Here is a 25,270-nt window from a genome sequence, read left to right on the forward strand (position 1 = left end):
CTGATTAAAGAAGTAATGCAGGACCATCTAGACAGGAATGCAAATATACTACAGTCACAGCATGGATTTGTTAAGGGGTGATTTTGTTTGACCAGTGACAAAGGAACTGGATGCAAAAAATAATTTTGATATATATACTTGGATTTTAGGAAAGCTTTTGATACTGTTGCACATAAAAGACTGCTGCAGTTAAAGAGATGTTTGAGTGGTTTTATGGTGCATTGGCATCCAAGGCCATAATTCGCAAAAGCTGAGATGGTTGATTGGGAGAAGACAAAGCAGTTATCAATGGGTGCTGCTGTTCATGGACTAATGATATTAGTGAAGTTCCCCAGGGTATAGTGCTGGGTCCATTGTTGTTTTTAATATTTATCAATGATATTGATGAAAGTATATCAGGCTTAATGTCTAAATTTTCAGATGATACAAGGGTTGACAGGGTGGTTAGTGACAGTAATCAGGGTGAGCGATTGCCACACGATCTAGGAAAATTAGGTCAATGGACTGAGAAATGGCAGCCGAAGTTTAAGGTTGACAAATGCAAGGTACTGCATATGGGTAGCAGTAATCCCAGGTAATTTATCAGCTGTATGGTACACTCAGGGTAGTGGAAAATGAAAAAGAGACCTGGGGGTAATTGTGCAGTCAGATACGAAATTCTCTGAGCAGTGCAGACATGCTGCCAGGATAAGTAATGAAGTTTTGTCAATGATATATACAGAAACTTTGCTAGCATGGATAAGGATGTAGATCTGCTGGAATTGGTGCAGAGAAGGGCAACCAGATTGGTGAAGAGAACAAAAGGGTGCTCTTACCTAGAAAAGCTACAGTTCTGCAAATTGCAGTGTCTGGAGATCTGATTGAGGTATTTAAGGGCTTGAATGGATTGAGTAAGCTAAATGTCAATGCCATTCTTCCTCGTGCTGAGACTAAACACATGGAGGTACATAAATTCAAGTTGAGGAAGGATGATTGTAGGATAGATATGCAGAAGTTTGCCTTCAGCCAGCAGGTGGATGATTGTGTTGTGTTTTTTTTTTTTTTTTTTGGCTGATGCTTTAAAGCTTACTTTGTTGCATCATATACTGCTACTACTATTATTGCAACAGCATTTAAGTATTCACATCTTAGGTATTTAAGTATTGCATCCCAAATATTGTATAATAACATTATTACAAATAAACTGCTGACTTGAAACTGATAAATACTATTCATGGAAGATTTAATGTTCATTACAAGCCCAAATCAAAATTTACACTCACATATTTTTAATTAATATATTGTAATTTATGTGTAACATAAATTTCAGTATTAACCTTAGATGGTATTATAGATGGTATTCCCACACTCTACACATAGCATTCCTTGTATAATGCAAATATGTCGTATGTTTTTTAGGCACATACTGTGTTTCCATGTTATGTGCTCCAGGGGGGAAAATATTGTAATATTAAATTTAATGTCTCATTATGGGAGTGCCCACAGTTGCACATTTTCTGTAGCTGTCTTAGATCTGCCTTTGTTTGTAACTGTACTGCTGCAAGTTACAGTACCGTATTTCCCCATGCATGAGACACACCTTTTTTCGAAAAATTTGGGGTCTAAAAACTGGGTGCATCTTATACAGTGGTTGTAGATTTTTTTACTTGCATTTCCCACTTTTTCGCGCTTGTTGTCTTTGTGCTCATGTTTCACACTTGTTACCAGTATATTAGGTTACGTTTTGCCACGTTCTGCCCAGAAATGGCTCAGAAAAGGTTTTCGTACAGTGCTGAATTCAAGTTAAAAGTGATCCAGTTTGCAAAAGTGAATGGAAATCGTGCTGCTGAACATAAGTTTGGTCCTCCTCCAACTGAGAAAACAATCCGAGACTGGCTACGGGAAGAAGAAACCCTACTGAAAACGCCACGGCAGAAGAAGGCTATGAGAGGCAAGTCAGCAAACTGGCCTAATTTAGAGAGGGAATTGAAGATATGGATTGAAGAGCAAAGGGCAATTGGAATTCCTGTGTCCACAGAGATGGTTCAGCATGAGGCAAGAAGAATTGCTGATGAAAAAGAAGTTACTGATTTCAAAGGAGGGCACAATGGTACTTCAGGTTCATGAAACGGAATGGACTAAGCATGTGTACATGCACCAGACTTGCCCAAAAGATGCCTGAAAGCTATGAGCAGAAGGTCCTTGAATTTCATCATTTTGTCATTCAATGTCGGAAGACATCAGTTTGAATTGGGACAGATTGCAAATATGGACGAAATCCCCCTTCAATTTGATGTCCCAAGTGAACAGAACTGTTGATAAGGGGGTGAAAACTGTAACTGTGAAGACAAGTGGACATGAAAAGAGCCATTATACAGTTGTTCTAGCTTGTTGTGCCAACGGAACCAAGCTGCCTCCTATGCTGATTTTCAAATGCAAAACAATGCCAAAAGAAGACATTCCTCGAGGAGTGATTGTCCACGTTCATGACAAGGGTTGGATGGATCAGGATGGGATGAAGATCTGGTTTGAATAGTTTGGAGCAGGAGACCAGGTGGGCTCTTACACAAACCTACCCTATTGGTGCTTGATCAGTTCAGGACACGGCCGACCGGGCTAGCCAGGTGGGTAAAGTGCCTGCCTGGCAACCCAAAAGTCGCAGGTTCGAATCCCGCCTCGGGCTTGGATCAAAGTACTGCAAAAACCTTGAGAGGTGCATTATGGCCACAGAAGCCGATGTGCCAACAACTACCAAAAAAAAAAAAAAGTTCAGGGCACACATAACAAAAAACAAAACTTGCCGTCATACCAGGAGGTTTGACATCCCAGCTCCAACCACTTGATGTCAGCATTAACAAACCCTTCAAAGCTGCCATGAGAGACGAATGGAACAATGGATGAAGTCTTCTGGGGACAATTTGACACCAGCAGGAAGAGTGAAGAAACCAACTATAGGAGAAGTTTGTACCTGGGTGAAAAGATCCTGGGATAATATCAAGATTGAGATTGTTGTCAAGTCATTTAAGAAGTGTGGCATTTCAAATGCCATAGATGGAACTGAGGGTGAGGCAGTATATGAAGACAGTGATACGTCATCAGACACAGATGAGGACAAGCTAATGGGTGGGAGCTTTGACGGTGATGAGGGGTTGTATGAATTTTGTGATGAATAAAACTTGAGTTCAATAACTTTATGTAATACATTTTTTTTTTTCAAATTTCGGGCGCCAAAATTAAAGTGTATCTTATACCTGGGGAAATATGGTACTTTTTTTTCAAATTACTGTTAAGAATTTTATAATCCCTTCAGAAATGAGCACACTTGATATGAAATTCAAAAGCAAAACCAGTGGAAAAGTGCTGAAAAGTCTGAAAAAAGCACTAGTAGTAGTTGTGAAGCTGTCAGTTTTATTGAAGTGCAATGAGAGGTACTGTATCGTGGATACTGTTTGTGACAAAAAATAATTTTCAAGATCAGCAGCACCTACAAAAAGAACATTGAAAATAAAATTAAAGAATATGCAGCAAGTATTCTGATTTTAAAAGTTTCTAAAATACATAGATTTTTGTATTTGTGGATATCAAAAGAATGGCACAAATCAGTGTTGTATTAAGTGCTTCCATTATTCAAGCAAAGACTTTATCCTTATCTGAGGACTTAGGAAATAAAAAGATGTGGATACTATAGATACAGATTTAAGTTTTTCATTAAACACAGGTCAATTGCACTGCTTTCAAGAACAGTTGGCCTCAGAAACATATTAATAAAAGAGGATACTGAAATTAATAATACATATGAAAAATTTCAGGAACTTATACATGTTGCTAGATGCTATATTTTTTTATATCTTTCTAATGTTTTCAGTACCAAACCCATAATAATACCACTTTCTTGGCGAAAGAGGAGTAAAGTCAGAAGTTTTTCCTTCCTTCTCAATATCTGAATGCAGTATAGATATGAAACCACAAAAAGAATCTTCTCCACATGGTACATATGTTATTGAATAGTTAGATTTTTACATTATAATTCCATGATATTCTCATCTCCTTTAGTCTTATTTTGTGGATCTCTGTTTTACAACCTTTGTACTTTCAGTTATTGTTCAAGATCTCTTCTGAAATATGTGGATAATTCTTCCAGTTCATATAATATGTCAGTTAATGCACTCAGAGTGGTATAGTCAATTACTATTATAAAATTTCTTTAAACAGTATTTTTATAATTTTTCATAATCGGAGATCTCAAGTGTATCATTGTGCATTAAGCATCTGCAGCAAAATATCTAGAGAGAAAGTACCTTGTTATAAGAAGCACAGTTTCATTTTCTGTGAGATTTGCCATTTTCTCATTATCCTCTTTGGACTGAGGATCCTCAAAACTCTCAATCTTTTTTTATCACTCTGTATGGTCCATTAATTAGTCATTGACTAATTAATGGATCACACAGTGTTGCTCCATTAAATGTGGATTGCTCTGCTTTATCTATTTGGCCATGCCATGCTTCCTGAAGTGAACATTGCCACCTCCATCAAGTACAGATTATTTTGAGCACAGAAATCATTAGCTAATAATACCAAAAGTAACTTGCATATTACAAGTAGATAGTTTTATATAGTTCCCAAAACACTGCCTTTTTTTTTTTTTTTTTTTCCTTTTTTGTTTTTTGAGTTGGAGAACTGACAAGTGCATGAAGAAGCTTGAAATAAAACAAGGAATCTGTACAAAATTATCTCAAGTTGTGTTTGGCATTTTAACAATTGCTTATAACAGCTCTGAGTGTGAGAGAATATTCAGCCAGGTTAGAAAAACAAAAACTGAATTCAGATCCTCCCTTTCTGTTGAAACTTTGGAAATGCTCCAAGTCTATACAGTGGGTTATGAACAAAACTTTGATTCAACATTTTTGAAGATGACGAACAACAGTATCTTCCTTAAAGTAATCAAAATCAGTTGATATCTAACAGAAAATTCAAACAGAAATCCACAGACAGAAAAATCCTAGATAAATTAATATATGAAAACATACTCTACTGGTAAAAAAATCCTACACTTGTATTTTAATATGAAATGTGTATGCTGTCAGTGAAATTGAATTTCTAGTGCAGGATAGACTTAAAAAACACCTTCTGTTTTTTTGCCTTTTTTGTGCCAAAACAGGAGGTTTACTTTCTGCTTAAAAATACCTGATCTCTAGCTTTTTGATAGTTAAAACTTGGCAGCTATGTATATCAAGTGGTACTTGGTGGGAAAGTTATTCTTACAGTATAAAAGATATAAATTGTCAAACAAAAGAAAATCTTTAAACTGATTCATGGGGATGCTGTATTAGGCATGAAGTCCATTAATTTTGAAGCACAGTACTGTGCCTAATGCCAGTTCTTCAAAATTAATGGACTTCAACAAATTTTTAATTCTATTACTGTATAGTATGATATTTTATTTCAAGTAAATATTGTGATTAAGATGATTCAAAATCCAGCAGTAAATTTCACAACTCTAGTGCATCTTCTTAAGAGTTGCTTGGAGTTTTTGTCATGGAGCAGAAATAGTAAGTTTGAAGGTCCTGTTAATATTTCAAAAGAGATTGCAGAATCTCCCAATGCTGACTTCCAATAAGGAACCTCCATAAAAGCATAGACAGAAATGTTTGATGAGGGGCAAGACAAATCAGTAAGGCAAAGATTAGAGGAAAACAAACGTGAGTTTTTCAATGTTACAGTGGACACTATTCATGGTCCCCTTAAAGAGCAGTTTTAACAGCTTGTAAATCATGAGCTGTGGAGATTTTTATCTATCCATCTGTCATAAGCCATCTCCATCCAGGAGGTTGACTGCTAATTTTTATAGAACCATTAAAAATTACTAGAATACTTAGTCGCTCATTGTATGAACTTACAACTAGTCCATTCCATTTATATCAGAATGATCTCCATTCTCACTGATGGCAATCTTATATAATTTATCTTATTATTATTTTTAACAATTTTAATTTATTTTATTTCAATAAAATTTTATAACGGTTGGTGTAGTAGTGTTGCAGTCATTATGAACATGAACATTCCCAACCCCAGAGGCCTATTTGAAGAATCTGATATAAACTGAATGGGCCTCTGTGATGAGCTGTAAATGTTCATTTTGTTCTATCTACCAAGAAAAATTTACTATGAGAAGCTCTTAAATTCATCTGTGACACATATATGAGTGATACCTTCCTGAATATATGTGTTACATAGTTTACTGACCTTACCAGTAGTGGTTGTCAATGCCAAAAGATGTTTCTCCAAATTGAAACAGATTAAAACTTACCTTGGTCCATTAGCATTAACAGAGACATATGATGCAAGAAAGCTTATACAGCATCAGACAAAAAAAAAAAAAAAAAAAAACCCTTTCCATTTCACCCATCCATTCGCTCCAAATGTTTGTCTAGTTCTGCCTTGAATTTATTTAAGCTGTCAACTTCTATGACAGTTGGAAGTTTGTTCCAGCAATCAACCACCCGCTGGCTAAAGGTAAACTTCCACACATCTATGCTATAACTGGCTTTCCTCAATTTGAATTTATTCCCCTTTAGGCGATTAATCTGGGCAAGAGGAAGAATCCCATCAGCATTGAGCATGCTCAAACCATTCAAGGCATTATACACTTCAATCAGATCACCTCGCAAGTGCCTAGTCTCCAGACACTGTAATTTGCAAAACTTAAGCGTTTCTTCGTAAGAGCAACCCTTTGTTCCATTCACTAATCTTGTTGCCCTCCTCTGTACTCGTCCCAGCAGCTCTACATCCTTCCTGAAATGAGGCCTCCAGACCTGTATATATATTACCCAAGGTGTGGCCTGACCATGGCCTTATACAAGGAGATAATCACCTGCTTTTCCCTGCTAGAAAACTTCCTGTATATCATTCACAAGACACCATGAGCTACTCTTGCAGACTGTCTGCACTGCTCAGAAAACTTCGTATCTGACTGCACAATTACCCCACAGTTGATATGTTACTCTGGAGTTACTGTTACCCATATGCAGTACTTTACATTTGTCAATGTTAAACTTCAGTTGCCACCTCTCAGCCCATCTGCTCAACTTTTCTAGATCCTGTTGGCACAGTGACAGACAAGAGGCTCTCATCATTGGTAATGTTGACAATTGAAAATGAGATTGCTAGTAAGCTCAGCCTGACATCAACCATGATGCATTTCACCGGGCCAAAGGCTCAAAAAGTAAATTTTATTTCTTTGTTTTTTTTAAATGTGTACCTTCGAAAGGAATTATAATTTAGTTAATAAAAGTTGTTTTTAATAGTCAAATAAATCTTTATTTCCCTCTGGTAGTTGTTTTTATTTGAAATCCATTTTAAAATTTGAAAAAATCAAATATTTTCTTTCTCTGAACCTCTCACTCTGGTTGTTTGTGTACCCTAGGGCTGACACTGAATATGTCAATGTCACTTACAAATCGAGACTTTAGTTTCAAACGTTAACTACAAAATCATTTTGTAGTTGATGTTTTTGTAATTAACCAAAAATAAGTCATTTTGCATTTTCTTGATTTACTAGAAATGTACTTACAGCCTTAAGCTAACTTGTAAAGTACTAGAGAGATAGAGTTCTATGGCATGTATGCATCGTTATATGTATAAAATAAAACTTAAGTTATTACAAAAGAAAATGCAGTTTTGTAGTTAACGTTGTTTGACACTAAACCCTCAAAATGTAATAATCTAAAAGTTGTTTAGTTTTCAGTGAATGAGCTAAAGCAGCTTAATGCCTCATGTAAGAATCGTGAGATCCAAAAACTCTTACAGTAATCCATCATTCCTTATCAGTGAATCATTAATATTGTTCACAAATAACAGTAGACAGTCCAGTGACTGCAGTTGAGATGCAATAAAAAATTTTATCACTCTCAGGTGACATTTCAATTTGCACAATCAACTCTGAAGCTGTGCTTGAGCAAATGGCCAGCCCAAGAATAAATCTTATTTTTGGGTGGTTTGCCAGATTTTGGAGATTCACTTATGGTATTAAGTATGCATTAGATTTAAAACATCATTTCTAAAATATAAGTATTGGGCAGAAGGACTCCTGTAATAACCCTTAGATTATTTTATTTTTTATATGCATTTTGTACATAAATGAATGATTTCAATTTATACTGTATATTTTAAAAAGGAAATACATACATGAATTGTCAAGGAAGAAGCAGTTAGCTTCAGATAAATGTTAAATCTGTAATTAAATAGGCTATTACTGTAAACTACACATACGTATACATATATGTATATATATATATTACAGTAATTGGAACAACTTGTAATACTGCATCCATTTAAGAATGTTAATCACTATCTTTAGGATAAGGGTTATGATGATAGTGACCTCTTATGTGTTTTTCTTAATTCCTTTTTAGAATATTTTTTCTTTTCATGTGCTTTCTTAAATTTCTTAGCTTTAGTTATTGGTACTTTGCTTAAAAACAGTTCATCCTCTGTTATAAGTGCTTTGGCTTTAGGATTTGCCTGAAAATGCATTACATGTTTACTGTGATTTTTGTCTTCAAATATCCAGTGCTTTTCTCCTCGACTGGTTGACTTGGAAAGTTTTTTTCCCCTGAACTTTGATGGCATCATTTCTTTGTTTTTCTTAAACAAACTTTTGTTTGATTTTGGTGCAACGCCCTTGCTTTCTGACATTTTCACCTTAAATCTGCCCTTTTTGTTTTGCTGTTTCTTTTCACCACCTAAGAATAAAAAATATTAATTAATTATGCCATAAAAATATATTAAATTGTAAAATATTTAGGGTTAAGTATTACTTCAATGTAGGCTAGGCTATGAATATTTTTAGGCTTTATTTACCAAATTTTTTGTACTGTAGAATATTTGGGCTATAATACATACCATGCTTTTGAAAGGCAAAACATTTAATTTTAAATACTTCACATGCTTCCCAAGTATTTTCTGGTACTTAAGAACATAAATTAAGCATATGTTAGCAAGGTTTTTGTTATAAAAAATTTTTTGTTATGGTGGTAATAGTAAGTTATACTTTTAAAAAATTAAGAGGACTATATGGATTCTAACAATATGAATATGTTAAGCTTATGTCTCCTTGTGTATTATCCAAGAAAGAGTAAGGATTCCATCAGCATTTAGTTTACACAATCCACTTAAAGCATTAAACATTTCAGTTGGGCCTTCTCGCAGGTTTCCATGCTCTGCAATTTGCAGAACGAAAATCATTCATGGTAGGAATGCCCTTTTGTGTTCTTGATTAATTTTGTTGCTTTTTTCTGCACCTGTTCCAACAGTTACTCATCCTTCTTAAAATTATACTTCCAGACCTGTATGTGTTACTCGAGATGCAGCCTCATGATGAGATGATCCCCTCATGGGCCCTGCTGGCAAAATTCCTAATGCACATCATTGACAGAACCGCATGAGCTGTCCTAGCAGCCTATCTGCACTGCTCACAAATCTTCACGTTGGACTGTAAAACTACCCCTAGGTCTCTTTTGTTCTTCACCACCTTGAGTGTGATACCACCCTTGGTATGTTATTCCATGGTTACTGCTGGCCATAAGTACCATGCATTTAACAATGTTAAACCTCAGTTCCCACCTCACAGCCCATCTTCTACCTAATTTTTCTATGTCTTATTGCAGTAGCATACCTTGGTTCCTGTCATTAATCACTTTACCGACCTTTCTATCATCTTTGATATTAGCATTAGTATAGGCATATAACGTATAAAAGCAAGCTTATACAGCATCAGCGAAAAAAAAAAAAAAAATCCCATTTCACACATCCATTTGCTCTAAACGTTTGTCCAGTTCTTCTTTGAATTTATTAAGGCTATCAACTTCCACAATGACAGATGGAAATTTGTTCCAGCAATCAACTACCCGCTGGCTAAAGGCAAATTTCCGCACATCTATTCTACAACTGTGTTTCCTCAATTTGAATTTATGCCTCCTCAGTTTCGTAATCTGAGCAAGAGAAAAAAATCCCATCATTATTGAGCCTGCTCAATAATGATGGGATACCTGCCCACATATAAAATTCCTGTATATCAGTGACAAGACCCTATGGCAGCCTGTCTGTACTGCTCAGAAAACTTCATATCTGAGTGCACAATTATCCCAGGTCTTTTTCATTCTCTACCATCCTGAGTGTAGTACCACACAGTTGGTATGTTTCTCTGGGGCTACTACTACCTATATGCACTACTTTGCATTTGTCAATGTTAAACTTCATTTGCCACTTCTCAGCCCATCTGCCCAACTTTTCTAGATCCTGTTGCAGTAGCATATTGTCATTAATAACCCTGCCACCCTTTGTATGATCTGCAAACTTGGACATTAAGCCAAGTTTGCAGATATACTTTCATCAGTATCATGAGCCTTCATTGATATTATTATTATTAAATATTGAAAACATAGGCAGCCCTGTACTGAACCCAGAGGGATTCCACTAATATCAGTCCAAGAAGAGAAGTACCCATTCATAACCAACTTTCGTTTTTCTGACAATTATACTACTATTTATTTGTGTCTGTAGCTTACTCCCAATGTAACACTGCTCCAATTTGCATTGCATGTGGAACAGTGTCAAAAGCTTTACTGAAATCTAAGTAGTTGATGTTAAAATAATTTTTTCCATCCAGTTTCTTTGTTACTGTGTTAATAGCTACTCAGATTGGTCACACAAGATCTCTCCTTAACAAATCCATGCTGTAATATCTGTTTAACTGTGTTCCTATCAAGATGACCATGCAGCACTTCTTTAACCACTGACTCCATTATTTTTCCTGAAATAAAAACCAAGTTTAAAGGTCTGTAATTATGCACTTTGCCATTTGGTCCCCCTGGACAAACAGAAAGACATTCGCACATCTACAGTCTATACAGGGTGTCTCAAAAATATTGGTACAAACGTTTAGGGGAGGTAGGTAACATCTAAAGGAATGGGAATCACATAGGAACCCATAACCGGAAACGTCACGGGAAAGTAGTAGCAGAGGCACAAGCAGCAGAAATGACACAAGACAGTAATTAGCGGCAAACATTTATTTGATATAATATTAACAATGACGTACGAGATGGATGCATTTCATGATGTTACAACAGATGCTCGAAAGTTCCACCATGAGATGCGATGCATTCGTGACACCGACATAGCATGGATTGGCGGACACGGTCGAACACACCTGAAGTTCCTTTGACAGCAGCAGCAGTGCAGACGAGTCTCCCCATGAGATCCATTTCCGTCTCCACAGGCGATTCATACATGATAGATTTGAGGGCCCCCCACAGAAAAAAATCAAGGCTCGATAAATCAGGTGAGCATGGGGGCCAGGCAATGGGTCCACCACAGCCAATCCATTGATGCCCAAAACGCCTGTTCAAATGGTCACGAACACACCTTCCATGATGGGCAGGCGCTCCGTCATGTTGAAACCAAACGTTGCGTCTCACATTTGCTGAAACATCGTCAAGTAACCCTGGTAGAACTTGTTCAAGAAAGATCCGATATTTAGCTGAGTTCATGTGGGATGGTAACAGGTATGGGCCGACTAAGCAGTCACCGACCATACCTGCCCACATATTTATTGCGAAGCGATGTTGTGCCGCATGGGGTGCACACTGTGTGGGCCCTCTGCTAATCCATACACTAGGTGCATGTATGCCAGCTCACAGTTCGTATATCGATGCATGCTCTTCATGCGGCAACTACTGCTTGAATGAGTAAACCAGAAATTTTTCCTCTCGCGAACTGATGAACAGCGCCGCGTACCAACTTACAGTGACGTTTCTGGTTATGGGTTCCTATGCGATTCACATTTCTTTAGATGTTACCTACTTCCCCTAAACATTTGTACCAATATTTTTGAGACACCCTGTAGATACTTCCCCCGAATCTAAGGACTTCCTCAGAATTATGCCAAAGGTTTGCTTACCTCTTTTGCTGCTGCTTTTAATATAATTGGATAGATTCCATCAGACTGAGCTGAATTATTTACTTTTAGCTTCAACAATTTCTCTTTCACTTCCTTCTCAGTTATCACAAAATCATTTAGCCCTCAATTATAACTTAATATACTTCTGGTATTCCCATTCCTAAAAATTTCTTCACACATGAATGTAAATGCAAAATATTTGGCGAAGGTAAAGAAAGCCAACACGAGAACTACAGCAAAATATTAGAAACTTATCGGACAAATTAGTTTGCCACTACCGCAGTGTCTCCCTGCATTCTCAATAAACAGAATGCATGTTATTGGTATCGGCAGTAGAAGCCAAGAATGATATGTTGGTTGACATTTAGGTGTGACAGACGATAATATCATAGCATTAAGTGATTCACTGACATTATGATATGTATATATATAAAGAATCTTTCTTTCTTTCTTTTCCTAACCTTAAAGGTTAGGTTAAGAAATATAAGGAAACCTTTTCCTATTATTTCATAACCTAACATTTAAGGTCAGGTTATGAAATATAACGAAACCTTTTCCTTTTTTCCTAACCTATCCATTAAGGTTGGGTTAGGAAACCTACAAAGAAATCAGTAATATAGTTTTTTTAATAGCCAAAACACTCATGAACTCCAATAATCTGCTTTTAATAATGAGAAAAAACTAATCATTACATTGTCACGCCCATGTGTCAATCAATATATTGTTCTCGACTTCTACTGCCGCTACCGATAACATGCACCACTGTTTACCCAAAACACTCATGAACTCCAATAATCTGCTTTTAATAATGAGAAAAAACTAATCATTACATTGTCTGTCACGCCCATGTGTCAATCAATATATTGTTCTCGACTTCTACTGCCGCTACCGATAACATGCACCACTGTTTACCCAGAATGCAGGGTGAAACTGCGGTAGCGGCAAGCCAGTTTTTCCAGCTAGTTTCCCGAAGTTTGCAGTGGTTCTCATGTTGGCTTTCTTTACCTTAGCCAAATATTCATTTGGTTTATCAACAGTCTGAACAGGATCATCAATATCCAGTTGGCTAATGTGGTTCATTCATTTCCTTCTTGTGTTAACATAAGCAAAGACGTACACTTCAGTTAGGTCACCATGTAGTTTTCAGGGAATGCAATTTATAAGATACCAGTCCTTTTTGGTAAGAACATCCTTTTGCACCCCAAATAATGTTCTTGCACTTGTCTGTACCCTTTCCAACATATCTGTGTCCTTCGTAAAATGAGTTTTCCAACCCTGTAAGCAACATCCCAGTTGTGACTTATACACTTGAATAATCATCTTTGTATGTGCTGGAAAATCTCATGTATATAATTGACATAACCCACATGGGCTGTTTTAGCAGCCTGGTTGCACTGCTTAGAGAATTTCAGAATGTCAGACTGTACATACAATGACCCAAGTCATTTCCCTTATCAGCTACCTTGTTTGGTGTTACCCAAATGGTATGTTATTGTGCGATTACTGCTACCAGATGCAATACCTTTCACTTATCAATGTTAAATCACAGTAGCCACTTTTCAGTTCATCTGCTTAATTTATCTAATTGTTCTTGAAGTAGCAAAGTCAGATTACTGCTGTTCACCACTCTTCACAGACATTCTACCAGGTATGACTACCTAGGAGACTTGTTACCAAAGAGTCTGAAACACTGATGGAACTGATATTCATATCCCATTTATGGATCTGAATGAAGTGGATAAAATTTTGGTGAAGGGCAATTGTTCTGCAACAACCAAATCCTCTGCTTGCATCTTCATGATGGTGGTACTGTTAATAACCATGGGTATGCTGTCCCAGGTGCAAGGCCTGAAACACTACACCTAATATACTAGAGGTGACCATCCTGGTGTAACCCAACATAAGCAGGGATCAAGGTGTGGCATCCATATCACATAGGGGAATGCCATCCCACTGTGTCACGAAGCAGTGCTAGGTGGGCTCTCATCATCCAGTGCAATACTACCACTTTGCTTATTGAAGGCTTGAAGCATTGAAATTCATGTCTCCGGAGCAAAGCTCCAACAACCCCTATCTCTTCCATCATATAGCATGAGTGATGTATTTTGAAATTATGATGGGCATTGTAGTGAGGTTCAATATTCTTTATATTTCGAGCATGCAACTCTAAAGTGGTTTTTACAGGCTAGCTTCTAGATAGTCCATCAGACTGAACCTGTTGGTAACTGTGAAGCATCTGGAGCACCTTGTGTATAATCTAATTGCTACTGCTCTGCCAGCTAATGAGTGTAAGGAGTCCGAGTAGTGGATATATGGTGGGCCATGTTATGTCAAGGACTGGGTATATTCTAGCTGTGTGCATATCATATCTAAAACTTTAATTATTTCATATGTTTCTCCCCTCTATTTTTACTTTTTCTACTAAATGCATCATGAAGAGTCAGACTAATAGAAAAAATTTCTCTGTGAAAAGATCCAAATCTCCCAAACACCACTTTTATTCATTTCAAAATATACAAGAAATACATAGTTCTCAATCTCACTGAAGTTCTTTTCCACCTACAATCTGCAAAGCCCAACTTGCTTTTCTAACAGAATTCCAATTATTGATTGCCTCCAACCACTACTCATCTGAGTTGCCCTAATTATGATTCCTTTTGCTTCAGAAGTGGTACTTATATCCACTCTGATATTCCTTGTCAGTGACTTCCAGTCTCCTCCTTGATCTTCTCTGCATTAAAATGGAATTTTTTTATTCCAGTCCGACAAATTCATCTCTTGCCTCCATGTCCTCCTAACTCCAGTAATGTAATCAGTTGGAATTCTTTGACTTACCTTCTTGGAACTTGATTTTCTCCAGCCTAGCTTTCCTAACAGTGAGGAAAGTTTCTTTTAATGTTCACAACTCCAGCTGGCTTCAGTTTTCTAATTAAATGGATCCAGTTAGTTGAGATGCTGTGGCGTTTGCAATAATTAATGACTTCATACAGCTTGTTTGTTTATTACCAGGATACTAGACTGTCCTAAATACACACCCAATACTCTTGATCTTTTTCTGTTTCAAAGTATATGGTCAGTGTTACTGGTCCTTTGAGCACCTCAGATGGAGATAGTCTCCTCTCCAGTGGAGCCTTTCTCTCTCATGGCTGTTCTCAGCCTCATGTCATTTGGCATTACAGGAACGTAAAATGGGATGATATCAGTGGTTTCTATTCCTCTTTTCCATGGTAGGATTACTGTTTTAAATCTTTTGATCCTAATGTTTGCTTAGATTGTGTCAGCTAAATTGTTCTTTTAGGAATAAAATCCTTTATGCTACATTCCACCCCTAAAATCTCATTCTTTATAAATCTATATTTATTGGAAATCGCCTTGATTTCCAATAAATCTGCTAAAGATGTTCAAGATAAAGATGTAATATATTGCAGCTGGCTTGGAAAGTTAAATTCTCCAGTTATAAGACATTCTGATTTACCGTCTCACTCAATTTCTTTGTACAGTTGTCCATTGTACTCATCAGAATCATTAGGACTATAACATACTCCTACTCTCATATTTGCTTTCCCAGTGCTTATATCACAGCAATCTGACTCAACATTGCACTGGCAACCCAGTCAACTGGATGTATTACCTTAGATTTCATGTGCTTCTTAACTAAGAGCATAACTTCTCTCCATCCTCCTATCCTGTCTGTCATGTGAACCCTGGCTTGCCTCTATGTGGCAAGGGATGGGAGGCAGTGAACAAACTTGTTCTATGCCCCATGCCTGCAAAGATGCCAGGAGCCAGCAAACAACACTCAACAGAACAAACACACCACCCTATGCACCAACACTCACCACACTGACGGCATTGTCACATGCCTCATACAGATGCTACAACGGCTAATGGGGGAACCCCAGAGACCACCATGAAACAAACACATTTTGCCATTTTGTCCTTTCTGTATACATTCTATTCCCCATATTCAAATTCTGGATCCCTTATATCTGAGTGACACTACATTTGGAAAGATAGGGAAGATAGAAGGGGTGGTGGGATTATGCTTCTTATCAAAAGCAGCCTGAGTGCAAAAAGAGCTTTTGCTGAGTCAGACGTTATGCCCACCAGCACAGAATCTGTGTAATCTGAATTAGTTGAAAGCAAAGGAAACAACCAGAGGATTGTTGTTTGTTTGTTATTTGTTTTTTAGGAGCATTAGCAACTAAGGCCATATTACTCTGGGAATATGCGGTGGTCATTCCCTGACCTTTCCGCATCCTCTGTATTTGGTGGTGACGGGCTCGAACCCTGGTCTAATCAAGAAGCATGTGCTACGCACTACTGCTGTTCCTTCCCACCTGACTACGGAGGCGCCTCAGAGGATTGTGAAGAGTATGATGAAAGTCTCCATATGTAAATGGAACAGGCGAGCAAGGGTGAATGTCATTTTATGGATGACTTCAATCATTAGTCATGAATCAGATTACATCACAAGGCTTACAGTACAGGAACCAATGGCAGGTAATGGCCTTTGATCCTCATTTGTGAATTGGGGTCACATTTGCACACCTCCAGTCTATGGGTACCTCCCCTGAGTTCAAAGAAGCTCTCATAATTATGGCTAAGGGTTTGCTTACTTCCTTTGCTGGCTCCTTTAATATAACTGGATAGATCCCATCCACCCCGGGTGCCTTTTTTTTATGTTTATCCTCAACAATTTCTCCTGCACTTTCCTCTGAGTTATTACAAAATCATCCAGCTCACTGCCAGAGTTTACTTCACCTCTGGCATTCCATTTCCGGAATAACTCCTCATGTGTTAATGTAGATGCAAAATGCTCATTTAGTTTGTTAGCCACCTGAGCTGGATCCTCTACTGTTGAACCATCAACATCCAGTGGACCAATCTGATTCATCCCTTTCCTTCTTGAGTTTAAATAGGTAAAGAACTCTTTTCTGTTTTTCTTTGCGTCCTTTGCCAAGGATTTCTCATAATCTGCCTTTGCCTGCCTAATCTCCTTTGTGACTTGGTTACAGACCAACTTATATCTATCATAGGCTTCCATGTCACCCATTAATTTGTATGTATCCCATGCATTTTTCTTCTCTGCCATATGTCTCATTAGTTCATCTGACATCCATTTTGGCCTAAACCTTGAACAATATTTCTTAGTTGGTATGTAAAGCCTAGTAGCTTCCAAGATAAGTTCTTTGAATGCTTCCCATTTTGAATTTGCTGTAGGTAACATCATCAGTTGGTCCCACTGTATAGAATTTAAATACTGTCTAAGACCATCGTAGTTGCCTTTATGAAAGCAAAAACCTTCCCTTTACCCCTGATGGTAGTTACCTTTTTGGGTAAATCCCACTTCAGCACACTGTGATCATTGCCACCTAGTGGTTCCTTTATCTGCAGATTCTTAATGCACGAAGAATCACTACTGATAATCAGATCAAGAGTATTACTCCCTCTATTTGCCTCCCGAACACGCTGATGTAGAAAACAGTCATCCAATAAATCCAGAAAAGCCTTGCTAGTGTGTGTGAGTGACCAACCCACAAATTTCAGTCAATATCTGGGAAAGTAAAATTCCTCTATTATAAGACTCTCTGATTTACTGGCCCACTCTATTTCCCTGGACAGTTTCTTATTATACTCATCAGAGTCATTAGGCCTATAGCACACTCCTACTCTCAATTTTGATCTCCCAATGCTTATGTCACACCTAACTGACTCAACACTGCACTGTCCAGCGATGTTGACTGGCTTCACTTCCTTGGATTTTGTGTTTCTTAACTAATAGCATGACCCCTCCTCCCTTCTTATCCTGTCTATCCTTTCTGTACACATTGTACTCCCCAAATTCCAGTTCTGCATTCCTTATATCTGTGTGACACCACGTCTCTGATATCCCAACAATATCTGCCTTTGATGTTTTGAGCAATACCTCAAATTTATCAAATTTATTTACCAAACTCCTAGAATCGGTGTACATGCAAGTATACATGCACCTGTTCCTATTCTTAGCTACCCTTACACAACCCATGTGTTTACTTATACCGCAGTGACTCCCAGCGGTCTCTGAAATATCCTGCATCTTGTTTTACAGGCTGCTGCTCATTCCAATAGAAGCAGTGCAAGAATCACTTTCACCTTTGCCAGTGGCTACTGTTAATCTATTAATCCTTGTATTCCCCTCCCCAAGCTAGCAGTTTTCCGACCCACCCAACACTGCCTCGATAGCATCAGCAAATATTTTTGCACCCTTTCTATTTAAGTGTATCCCATCCCTGTAGAAACAGTCTCTCCTGTTAACAAGTATAGACCAGGCTGAAAAAAATTCTATCCCTTCAGCCTTGCACAATATTTCCAGGTCCGAATTGATCGACAAGGCTCTCATACTCTCAGAATTGGAGACACTTTCAAATTCAACACTAATTCATGGCTTTTTTTCAACAGTGACCTGTACTTGTTAAGTAATTCTGTCGGTCTCCTACTCTTAATATCATTAGTGCCAACGTGTACAACTATATCACCTTTTGTGCCCTTAAGAGATGATATCCACTCTACAATGTCATCAACCTTTGCCCTTGGCAGACATACCCTGGTCCTGTTCCACCTATCATTTTTACAAAGCATGTTCCCCGTTTCCCTGACAATAGAGTCACCAACAACTACAAGTTCCTGTGGGACCAGCGCATTCTGCCTTGGGGTTGCCGCTGTGTTGCATGATGACCAAGTGCAAGCTCTGGCATTGATGTGGACAGCTGAGAGCTTGATGGGCCCCTCAATTTAGATTCTTTGAGGGCATCCACCCTGTCCTTCAAGCTCTCATATAGGCCCATAACAACGCTGAGTTGTCGCCTGATTTCCTTACACTCCTTGCATCGCGCACACACAGACATCCCCCATGGCAATATCATGTCCCGTACCCGATTGCTCGCTCCACAAACATCAAGCAAGCAGTGCATTTTAAAAGGTTGTGATTCAGAAGGCAACTCCCCCCCCCCCTCAGTTCTCCACTGAGCCACAGCACTCCCATTAGCTTGAGCCTTTTGCTTTTCTGCTCTGGTCTGAGTCATGATTTCGATTTAATTTCAATAAAATTTCAATTTCAGTACAAAATTATAACCCTGAACTTGTATCCCAACACAGTTATAACGCTATATATATTTTTCAGTATCGAGTATTATATACAAGTTCTGTTAATATAACTTCCGTATCAAGTTATGTATTAATTAATTATGTTACGTTTGTAATCTAAGTCGTTATATGTATTTAGTTAAAAAGTACAATTTAATTGACAATGAAGTTTAACAAGATTAAGAGATTTTACTGATTAATTGACAATATTATATTATATACTATACTATACTAACTTATGCTATCTAGTTTGGGATATAACGTTGTATCGTATAACAATGGCTGCAAGTTACGAATGGTAAATCTACGGACACTTAAGTATTAATTAATTTCCAAATCTCGATGTCTCAATTCAGAATAAACTAAGGATCCTGACTAGGTCTATAAGCTACTTACAGAAAGTAATTTAATATAACAATTGGTCAATAAAGTGGCTTAATATGGCGAAAAAACTTCTCGTTCAGTGGAGCTGCAACTTGTAACACGTCGATTTGATACCCTTACCGATACTAAGTAATACCTACAAAATCTCTATCTAAGTTAAACTTTAAACTAAGTATCGTAACTAGGAATATAAAGCTACTCTAGAAAATAAGTTAATATGCCAATTTAAGCTAATAAAACAGAAAAACTTCTCTATTCCAGGAGCAGTACAAACTTCACCTGAAACTTCCCCTAAAACTTAATTAATATACATATTAATTAAACATAACACTTTGTAATATGATTATAATTTAAAAAGTCACTTATTTTAGATTGCTTTAAGTTATCACTACAAAGTATATTTATAGCTTTTTCAATATTGTATAACAGTCTATATTCACAATCACTTGTACCAGTTTCTTCCAACTCCCTCCTCAGGACAGCTATAGCTTCACAAGCTCGCCATTTTGTAACTGGAATTCATTCGTGTTCGTCTTCATTTTCTTCCTTCACCTTGGTGAAATTATCAGTAGCGGACTGGGCAATTTCTTCATCTGTTAAAGCTGTAGTTGTTGTTGTTATTATGTAGGAGTATTATCAACTAAGGCCATATTGCTCCGGGGATATGCAGTGGTCATTCCCTGACCTTTCCCCATCCTCCATATTTGGTGGTCATGGGCTCGAATCCCAGTCTAATCAAGAAGCGTGTGCTACGTACTGCTGCTCCTGTCCACCTGGCTACAGAGGTGCCATTAAAGCTGTAGTAACTTGTAGATCATCTTCTTTGTCCACCCAATCTTTAAACTCCTGTTCACCCATGTCTTCAGGCTTTTCAACGTGATCAGTATTGTGACTTAGTTGACCATCATGAATAATTAATCCACATTTTTTGAAACAGTTGCCAATGCAGGTTTCAGAAACTTCATTCCCGGCACTCATTTTCATATGAAGTGCATCTAGAACAGTTATCTGCTTTGCGATTTGGATGATGTTCCCAAACCTTCATCTATAGATTGAATGATTCTTCGCCTCATATCCAATCTATAAAAGGTCTTAAAGGTTTTTATTATTCCCTGTTTGAGAGGGTGAATCAGTGACATGGTATTCGAAGGTAGAAAAACTAATTCAATGTTTTTGAAAGCCAACTTTGGATGAACTGGACAGTTGTCCAAAACCAATGCAATTTTTTTTTTTCTTATCCAATTGCAAATCCCATTTACAAAGATAATCTTCAAATAAAGAAGCTGTCATCCAAGCATTAGCATTATTGGCATATTCAACAGGCAGCTGTTTTTTACTCCTTTAAAACATCTAGATGATTTCGATTTAATTAACTCTTAACTCTTGCCTATAACTAACGGCTTCATTTTGATTGTTCCCGTCATGTTGCATGAATGCAAGAACTGTAATCCTGTTCTTGATCTTCTTTCCAGCAGATGCAGATTTATTTTTAAAAATAATTGTGGTCTGAGGTACAACCCTGTTTCATCTGTATTAAAAATGTCTTCAGGATTACAAGTGCTTAACACAATTTACCAAGAGGTTTTCAACCAGGTGTCAGCTGCAGAACCATCGAAATCCTGTTTTTCTCCATGAAGTTTTTTGTAAACAATATCATGCCTCTCTTTACATCTCATCAGCCATCTGTCCATTGCCTTGAACTCTTTGTGTAGTTTTTCAGCAAAATCATTAGCTTTTTGAAGAAGAAGACGGCTGCTATTGATTGGTGCATTAAATGAACGGGCATGTTTGAACCGAACGAACAGAGCTTCATCTACTGTTTGGCATTTCCCTTCACGCTTCTGTTTTCTGGTTTCACTAATCGTGATTTTGATAAAGATGCATGAGGCACTACTAATTTTACTGCCACTTCCCTTTGAGACGTATTGCCTAAGTTTAATTTATAGTACATTTCTATAATTCAAAACTTATCTTCACAATCAAATTCACTCTCTTTCTGTTCACTAGCTTTTTTTTTTTTTTTTTTTTGGTAGTAAAATTTAAAACACAATAAAAAAAGATAAGCGTCAATCAATAACAAGGCACACAGCACACACAAATTACAACTAACACAATACACGCAAGTGAGACAAAGTTTAGATATAGAAATGAAGAGAGATTCTTAGGACGACAGGCTACAAGTCCATTTTTGAAGAGGCGTCTTCTGACTGTTACTGCACTTGCTACAACTCCTATATGTTCTTCTCATTCTCTTTTCAGCTCAGACGAAGAAGCTTTACATTTTTTAAGGCATAAGCGCTTCAAAACATGGTCCTGTTTTGGCGTAGCGACTCATTTGTGTCCAGTTCCTTTTTTTTCCTGTCAGCAGAACCAGTATTCTTGAGTTTGGAAAGAAATCTACTCACTGTTGACTGATTACAAGACATTCTATAAGCAATATGATGGGAAGAACATCTCCTTCCTCATGTAAAGCAAGAATAGCACTCTTTCTTTGTGACATCAACTGCACATAACTTGCCATCCTGACACAAGCAAGGAATGACTGCAACTCTTGCAGGGCGTGCTTATATAGCTGAAAGTAACAGCTGATGCAATATTACATCATCACCTATGCATGACAATCTTATCTGATGCAATCTGTAAGAAATATTGCCATATATTTATGTTATTCGGACGACAATTACAATTTTAAGGGGCGATGCACTTTCTTTGAACACCAAAGTATATATGTTTCAAAATTCAAATTTTTCTATAATTCAGAATATTATCTTGTTTCATTAAAATCATAATTCATAAACATTTTCCACAGATATTCTTGGGCTGACTTACCATAATTTGGAACCTTGTGACTTTTTTTCTTGTGGTATATCTTGTAATGTGAAAGATCTTGAAGGTGAATGTCATCTGCTAATTCATGCTTCTTAAAATCCTTATAATTCGTGCTCAAGTCACTTTGAATTCTTGCTTTATGTTCTGTAATTCTATGTGGAGCATGCTTGAAAACATCCTTAACCTGTTGTTGGATCTGTTTGAAAAATCAAAATAAGCATCAGCAATTATTACTACTGTTACATGCAAAATAAAATACAAATAAAATAAAATTGGATGGCAAAGAAATAGTGAAAATAATTCAGAGGAATTCAAAAAGTTTGTACACAAATATGACATTCATCTAAATTCAGGATACAACAGCCATAATAAGAATTAATGTGTAGTCCTTTTTGAAAAGACAATGATTATTTTGCACAAACTTCATGCCATTAAAATGCATAAAGATCATACAGTCACACAGATATTAATTAATTTTAGCTTGATGCCTATTTGACACTGAAGTTTTCATAGATTTTTGTGGACTTGACTTACCATGATTAATACCAGATTGTCATAGAAAATAGAATTCCTAACTATCCAGCTTTCAAACTGGACTTGTTTTATGTCTATTCGCACTGAAAGCTTAAACACTTATCAAGTGCACTGTCAAGTTTTTGTTGGCAGCAATAAAATCCTGAGATCAGTGATGCTTACAAGTGTGGGACACAGTGGTTGCAGTGATACTTTTATAGCTTCTAGCATTGGTTTAACCATTTTCAGGAAGCATAATTTCACTTTATCTGGGGACCAATTTTGTACAAACTCTAAGCAAAACCTTTCAGAGAAAGTCATTCATTCTTGTTCTGAAGTCTGGCCATAATCAGAAATGAAATTGAGAGAGAGAGAGAGAGAGAGAGAGACAAACTGTGTTTACAATGCCAATTTCTGTTGCCATCATTGCTTTATACATTGGAAAAAGTATTTATTACTGTGCATCACCTCATGCTTCCTGTGGGAACATGGTGTTCTTTAATAATGATCAGCAGTTTATATTGGTTTGAAAACATAGTAAGCGATCAGTTATAATTTCTAAAGTTTAGATTTAATTGCAAGTTATAGGTTTTGCAATGTATTCACTTCATTTCAGACAAGCATAAAAAATTGCACACTTTTAGTTTATCATTATTTCATTGAATACCGGTTTTTGAAAATATCCTCAGTATAGCATCTTTCATTTCAGAAATGGGATGATGCTACAAAATAAAAATAAACTTACTATTATTTTATATGAAATATTTATTTTTGCAGGGTTTCTCTAGTAATATTGGAGGAAAAATCAACCTTAAATGCCTACAGGGTATCTTAAGTCCCAAGACACTCAGTGTAACCAAAATATTTGTGTCTATTGTTACCCCTTTTTTAGGTGAATTTCAGTTGCAAAATATCTTATCATTGTAGCATGGTTTCATGAAAGACATTTTACTTGCAAAACAGAGGCACATTAAAAATGAGTTAGATTTAGAGAACCATTGGGCAATAGAGTACCATCAAATTCAAATTTTAATGTGTGAGAGAAGTAAGCATTTTCCATCACAGTACATTAGTAACAGATGTGAAAGAAAACTGCCACAAGTTTGCTGAAAAGTTCCATATGCAATTAGGCTAATTATAAATAAACCATATAGTGTATCATGTTATGACAGAATACTTGAAATTGAGTCCATACAAACCAACTGTTATTGAGTTATTCAACAGAAACAAAAGGTTTGCTGCTTGTGAAGTACTGCTGTAGCACTTTAGCATTAGCATTAGTAGAGGCATATGATTCAAGAAAGCAAGCTTATTCAGCATCAGCCAAAAAAAAAAAAAAAAAAAAACCACTACTCCCATTTCACCCCTCCGTTCGTTCGAAATACCTGTCCAGCTGAGCCTTAAATTTGTTTAGGCTATCAACTTCAACAAAAGCGATGGGAGTCTATTCCACAAACCAACTGCCCGCTGGCTAAAGGCAAATTTCTGCACATCTATCCGACATCCGTCCTTCCTCAATTTGAATTTATGCCCTCTCAGGTGATTATTCTGAGCAAGAGGAAGAATCCCATCGGCATTGAGCATGCTCAAGCCATTCAAAGCCTTATACACCTCTATCAGATCACCTCGCCGATGCCTAGTCTCCAGGCTCTGTAATTTGCAAAACTTAAGCCTTTCTTTGTAAGAGCAACCCTTTGTTCCATTCACTAATCTTGTTGCCCTTCTCTGTACTCGTTCCAGCAGCTCTACATCCTTCTTGAAATGAGGCCTCCAGACCTGTATACAGTACTCAAGGTGTGGCCTGACCAATGCCTTATACAAGGGAATAATCACATCCCTGTCCCTGCTAGAAAAATTCCTGTATATCATTGACAAGACACCATGAGCTACTCTTGCAGCTCGTCTGCACTGCTCAGAGAACTTCATATCTGCCTGCACAATTACCCCCAGGTCCTTTTCATTCTCTACCACTGTCAGCGTAGTACCACAGAGTTGATACGTTGATCTGGGATTACTGTTTCCCATATGTAGTACTTTACATTTGTCAATGTTAAACTTCATTTGCCACCTCTCAGCCCATCTGCTCAACCTTTCCAGATCCTGTTGCAGCAGCATAGTATTAGTAGTGTCCTTAACAACCCTGCCAACCTTGGTATCGTCTGCAAAAGTGGACATTAAGCCTGATACACCATCATCAATATCATTTATAAATACAGAAAACAACAATGGACCCAACATTGAACCCTGAGGAACTCCACTAATAACATTAGTCCACGTTGAGCAGTGTCCATTGATTACCACTCTCTGTCTTCTGCCACTCAACCATCCCTTTATCCATAGCAGCAATTTGCCTCCAATGCCACACTTCTCCAATTTGTGCAGCAGTCTTCCATGCGCAACAGTATCAAAAGCCTTTCTAAGATCCAAATATATAATATCAAAGTTATTCCCTGCATCCAGTTCTTTTGTGACTACATCATA

The 25,270-nt window shown here is 37.2% G+C and overlaps 2 protein-coding genes across 2 annotated transcripts in view; one reads left to right on the forward strand and one right to left on the reverse strand.

The window, feature by feature from the left end:
• LOC150091264 (TBC1 domain family member 2B-like) overlaps positions 1-4,098 on the forward strand; it is a 175,453-nt gene extending 171,355 nt beyond the window's left edge. The window contains exon 21 of the mRNA XM_090389863.1: positions 4,033-4,098. Coding sequence (XP_090245989.1) covers positions 4,033-4,098 — 66 coding nt within the window. The remainder of the gene's footprint in view (positions 1-4,032) is intronic.
• Positions 4,099-8,309: 4,211 nt separating this feature from the next.
• Positions 8,310-25,270, reverse strand: part of LOC150091265 (uncharacterized) — a 117,770-nt gene continuing 100,809 nt past the window's right edge. Inside the window, exons 3-4 of the mRNA XM_090383009.1 lie at positions 22,277-22,472; positions 8,310-8,720 (exon numbers count right to left, since the gene is read on the reverse strand). Of these exons, the coding sequence (XP_090239135.1) occupies positions 8,344-8,720; positions 22,277-22,472 (573 nt within the window). The 3' untranslated portion in view covers positions 8,310-8,343. The remainder of the gene's footprint in view (positions 8,721-22,276; positions 22,473-25,270) is intronic.

Source organism: Mastigoproctus giganteus, chromosome 1 (genome assembly GCF_048544385.1).
Source record: "Mastigoproctus giganteus isolate SK-2022 chromosome 1, ASM4854438v1, whole genome shotgun sequence".
Classification (NCBI taxonomy): Eukaryota; Metazoa; Arthropoda; class Arachnida; order Uropygi; family Thelyphonidae; genus Mastigoproctus; species Mastigoproctus giganteus.